This window comes from Penaeus monodon, chromosome 19, assembly GCF_015228065.2.
Source record: "Penaeus monodon isolate SGIC_2016 chromosome 19, NSTDA_Pmon_1, whole genome shotgun sequence".
Classification (NCBI taxonomy): Eukaryota; Metazoa; Arthropoda; class Malacostraca; order Decapoda; family Penaeidae; genus Penaeus; species Penaeus monodon.
In genome coordinates, this window is record NC_051404.1 from 7,724,866 (window position 1) to 7,730,456 (window position 5,591).

Genomic DNA, 5,591 nt, shown 5'->3' on the forward strand with positions numbered 1-5,591 from the left:
AAAAAAAAAAGTCATCACAAAAATCAGATAAATAAACTCACTTTCTGAGAATATGGCTTATTCTTTGCACCTGAAAGAGTGTCTAGAAGTGCCCATCGAACTGCAGGTCCCTTATCATCCACCAGGGATGCCAAGATACACCAGTTGTAAACTCTGAGAAAAAGATAGAAGTGATATATGTATATCCATGTATATAATAAAACTTATGTAGCTGATTAGGTTTATACAAGACTGATCAGGTTATTGCAAAAATAAGGTAATAAACTGTATTGTCTATATGTCAGAAGCTGCAAGAGGTGAAAGCAAAATGAAACTTTTTGTTTGTCTGTTCTAAGCTGTGTAATCACTTGATTAAATTAAAAAATAGTTCTCTAATTTTTATAGATTTTTTTTTTTCTGAAAGGATGGGGGATTACAGTGCAATTGTAACAAAATTACTTACTTCTGGGGAATGATCCCTGCTGGAATTTTTTTTTCCACAGACTGAAGAAGTTTGATGGTCTCAGCAGCTCCTTTTCTTCTCAACACATGCACTATCACTGCCTCCCACACCTGGCTTATACTTAGCACAGTTTTCTCCTCTGACTCCTGGTGGGAATGGAGATTCATTGAGTGTAATTCACCCTTTTGCAAGTCTTCCTTGGAAGGACCAGAGGATTCCAGGTTCCTATACAATGTCTCTGTCCAGGCCGTGTCACTCTCTGAGTCCTTGAACTGAGGTTCTCCATTCACTCTAAATTTGTATACAAAATTTGACTGGCTGCTTTCCAGGCTGGCTTCTGCTTCTGACACCAAGTTAATGCTCTTCTGACATCTGAAACATCTAATAACTGATGAATTCTCAGTTGTTATGGCTGTTAAAGAATCAAATATACCTCTATAGGAAGTGGGCTGAAGTAACTCCATGGCATCATGTAAAATATCCAAGTTACAGTTCTGTAATATATATGGCAAACATTTCATGGTTGGCTGCAGGCTGTATTGCAAAGAGAGAGAGCAAAAACCATCCCAGTATCCAAAACTTTGGCATAAATCCGCTATTCTCTTTGCATCTATGATATGATAAGCCAAAACGGTCTCCACGAAGTCCTTCAGGGGCAGAGGTCTCCTTCGTGGCAAAGGCATACCACAGCTGCATGAAAAGCTGCCAGGATTCAAGGCACTGAATATGGCATTGAGAATGTCATACTGTAGCTCTGGGTACCTGCACCAAGAATCTAGGTACATCTTCCTTAGATTTTTGCATATGGACACTTCAGTCAGATACTGAAGGAGATACTGCTTCTGATAGTGTGATCTGGTTGCAGTACAGTCTAGTTCAGGTGACCTAAGTGACAAGTAATTCAATATCAAAACCACATCAAGTATCACAGTAGGATTGTCAATCCGAGTTGCAGCATGAATAAAGTTCTTCATGTTCCCACCAGAGGCAAGTTTGTAGAGGAAGGCCACACGCTGGGACCGAGTGAAGTCAAGATCTGAGATGATGTCCGGAAGGGGATGAGTGATGAAGGTATCAAAGTCTTTGGTTACTCTTTCCAGCAGAGCTGCCCAAGTGAAGACATAAGAATGTTGCCCTAGAGACTCAAGCCCGTTCAACACACTTGAGTACCTGATGAGTCCACAGTCATTTGATATCAGAGTGGCATAGAAGGAATCCATTTTCCTAACTTCTTCTGGTGTTAGTGGGTGAGGAATCATATCCGGCTTCTGGATTCCAGAACCTATTTTAGGGTTCTGTAAATATTCTGAATGTACTCCAGCTAGAAGACACTGAATGAAAAGCTCTGTGATCTGTTCAATGATATCAGCACTCATATTAGAAGGTTCAAACCCAATGTCAGTACTGTCCCAGTTCAGTGATTCACAAGTACCTCCACTGCCATACGAAAATGAGGAATCAACGGAAGACAATGAAACTGGACCTTCTCCTTGCACCTCTTCCCCAGCCTGTGGAGATGAACGTCGGCTCTGAATTTGCTGTATGGTGCTGCAATAGACATCAAACCAATGTGTCAGAAGGTTCCAGGCTTCTTCTTGGTCATCTGTTTGCTGTATTTGCCACAGAGTTGAGTTTACTAAGTCATGCAAATTGCGGATGACATCTGGTAACTCTGTGCTTGGCTGCAAAACTTCTTCTGCATCCTGCATAGTAGAAGACCTACTTACTGCAGGAGAGGTTCCTGAATTAGGCCTTGCTCCTTTTTTCTTTGTTTTGGTTTTGATGACAATGTCTGTGTCAAAAGAATCTAAGTCGTGATCATTTCCACTACTTTGATGATCTTCCCAATCTGCAAAGGCTTTACCCCCTGTCTGTTGCTGGGAAAGCATGTCTCTTTTCATGGGCAGAGGTGATCTGTCACCACTAGGTTTTAGTGGTCCGACATTCTTCAACTTCTCTGTAAGAGTCTTGGTCCCAGAAGTTATTGTGTCAACTACATTTGTTGTTACATTTTCCATCAGATCCTGCAGAATTGCTGCGGTCTCTGAACCAGGGTGAATTGGAGCATAAGCATATGAATAGAAGTTATGTGAGTCATATGCATTGTATGAGCCATGCTTACCATCTAAAAAGAGTCTTGTTGCCATTTCAAGTTCTGGAGAATCTTCTCCAGGAGGAAAGAGAGGATCTTCATACAGTTCTTGAGAGGTATCCAAACTCTTTAAGGATAACTTATTAGATCCAGAGTTTGAAGAGCACCTTCCAGAAGACAGGGTTGGGCTACTTGGCCGTCTGTTATAGGCTAATTCAGGAGTGCTTGATCCTATACCTGAAAACTGTGATGACATGCTAAGACCACTAAATGACTTGCCAGATGAGGCAGACTGAAGTGTGTCCTCACTGGAGAACTGTGTCAAGGAAAGGCTACTGTGTGCTTCTGTAAAGAATGTTGAGGCTGTACTACTGGTATATCTGCTTCCTTTGGTATGGTGACTGGGACTACTCTCAGTAGATAGTGTTGCCTGAGAAAGCGAGAGAACTTTGTTCTGTACATGACCCAAGTATGGTTCACTGTACCATCTAGTTACTGCTGAAGGCAAGAAAGCACCATGACCCATCCTGAATACAGAGGTCAACCCGTGTTTGACATCTGACTGATAGCTGTTATCTTGCATGTCAGAGATGTTTTGTTGATCTGGGAGTTTATTCCTTAAGTCTGTCTGATCTTTCTCATGAGTAAGAAGCTTCTTCAAGTTTTCTAATCTGTCTTTGGTCAGCTCATCCTTCACCTGACTTGCCAAATCTGCAAGAATCTTCACTCCTAATTTATAAAGCAGTTTAGAATTCCTGAAAATATTCTCATACTGGAGGCAAAGTTGTGCACATTCATTGAATAAGCCTTTGGTATGCAGAACCAGCACTGCAATGTCAACTGTTGTTATCATTAAATTCTGAATACTTCCAGTACTCATTCTGTATATGAGAGTGTTGCCAGAAACCTTCACGTCAGTGACACCTTCAGCCACACTGATCCACAGCAACACTTTTGAGTTTGATGGATCAATGATATAAATGCCATAGGTGGAAATGGCCAGAAGGTAGCTATTGTAAAAACTCAGTAACTTTGTGAAGGCTACACTTACTGGAGGGTGAGTAACAGAGGCTGGGTTGCTTTTCCCTGACTCCTGATCAAAGTCTTGATCTTCCCTAGCCCTGTTCTGATCCTCATTGTAATCCAAGTCCTGCTTCACTTTCCTGTCCAGGGTAGCATAATGTCTCCTATTTAGGGATTCATTCTCTCCCATGCTGCCATCAGTGAATAAGACATCAGCAGGGGGTACAAGGAGTGCCCTCTTCAGCTGGTGGGTAACGAGAACTTTCCCTGAATGGTCCACCTCCCAGATCCTGGTCCCTGGCCTAGCACAGAAAACCCGAGAGGTTATGCCATTCGAAGGCATGCTAATGGTCTTTTCCTGAGAGTATCTGACCTGCTCCAGCTGCCCCTCCTCTTCCAAGGCTTCATAACAGTCAGACAGGTTAAATTTTCCTGAGCCTGAGAGAGTGTTGTCTGTTGCTTGGGATCCTTCTAGGCCTACATCCTGAGTATTCCGGGGAGTAGGTGGAGTGCCTGAGGGAGCAGCAGCACTGGGATACACTCGGCAGAAACATCCTCCATATTCTCCTTGACGCAGTTTAGTTCCAACTTGGGTGAACGTCTCTAAGGTTGTGTTACATATGTAGGACCTGGTTAATGTTGAGACAAGCAGGTAGTTTTCACTGTAATCTAACTGAGTAACACCTGAGTCCAAAGTCATCAAGTGAATAGATGAAGTTCTGAAAAACATAGCTGTCTGTAGGAGAAAGAAAAATGTGTTAATACTTTATCTTTTACTGTCTCTTAGCATGTATCTATATTTAATCTTCCTTAAAATTGACAAAGAAAACTAGTAATAAGAAGGGTAAATAATTTATCAAAATATTAAACAGTTGAGGAACAGGATGGGGGAAAAAATCCAAGTAAAACTTTGAGGACAATGCATACATATACATAATGCTTGAAAAAATGACAGCTGAAGAGGATGAAAAAGAACTCAAAAATCATACTTTCAACATTTTTCAAATCAAAACTCTCACCTTACTCTTTGGCACATACAGAACGGACACCCTCCCTGTTGTGTCACCAATATAAATCTCATTATTGGCCTGTGACCAGACCATTGACGACACGACATGGCCTTCATGTTCCTTGGAGGTAACGAGCTGCCGGCATCCACTCCCTTCCAGACTAGGGATCTGCCGTGACATTCAAAAAAGGGAAAAGATAAAGAGGCTAATGAAGTATATAGGTGTTTAACCCATTCATGATGGGATTTTCCTGTGCCATACAAGCAAGCTCCAAGTGAACAACTATTTATCATAACCAATTCTGAGCAGGCTTGACTGTACAGGATGTGAATGCATGTCACCCATCATAAGGAACTATTCTTGATGATGTGATTAGGCCTCACCCATCCTGAGTGGGTTAATGAGTAGTTTTTGTTTTCCTATTTACAGGTTAATTGGAGAAATATGGAGCTTTCATTTATGGTATATAATCTGTCAACTTTTATGTACATTTTATGATGATGGGCATGTAAGTGCAATAAACCACAGATTATAAAAAAAAATGTATACAAAAATGACCAGGAAGGCATTATTACTTTATAATAACTTCAGATACTTTAGGTGCTTGCTCTGCCTCCCCTTTCTGTGAACACGAAGCATGTGACCTCCAATATTCCACTACAATCATAAGAATGTACATATATGCTTTTGATTTTCATTGTTAGACCTTTTAGATGTCTATATTACATATCACATAAAAAAATTGTTCTGCAACTCTCACTTTTCTTGATTTTGTGCACAAGGGGCTTGACCACATGATGCTATTTGCAGGTTAAATAAATACACATATATATGAACATATATTGGCATAACATATATAGAAACAATTATATCTTATTATTGTATTCTGAGAATATTCATTCAAACTCACCTCAAAGACTTCCACTAATCCATTACTCAGAGCATATGCCACATAACTTTCATCAGGTGATATGCTCAGCTGCACCACAGATCCAACCTGTCAGGAAGAAAAATAGTGTCACCT

The 5,591-nt window shown here is 40.8% G+C and overlaps 1 protein-coding gene across 1 annotated transcript in view; it reads right to left on the reverse strand.

Moving 5' to 3' along the window:
• The window catches only part of LOC119585041, an 11,326-nt gene that overhangs the window by 1,143 nt on the left and 4,592 nt on the right, over positions 1 to 5,591 (reverse strand). The window contains exons 4-7 of the mRNA XM_037933657.1: positions 5,478 to 5,564; positions 4,577 to 4,735; positions 443 to 4,293; positions 42 to 153 (exon numbers count right to left, since the gene is read on the reverse strand). Of these exons, the coding sequence (XP_037789585.1) occupies positions 42 to 153; positions 443 to 4,293; positions 4,577 to 4,735; positions 5,478 to 5,564 (4,209 nt within the window). The remainder of the gene's footprint in view (positions 1 to 41; positions 154 to 442; positions 4,294 to 4,576; positions 4,736 to 5,477; positions 5,565 to 5,591) is intronic.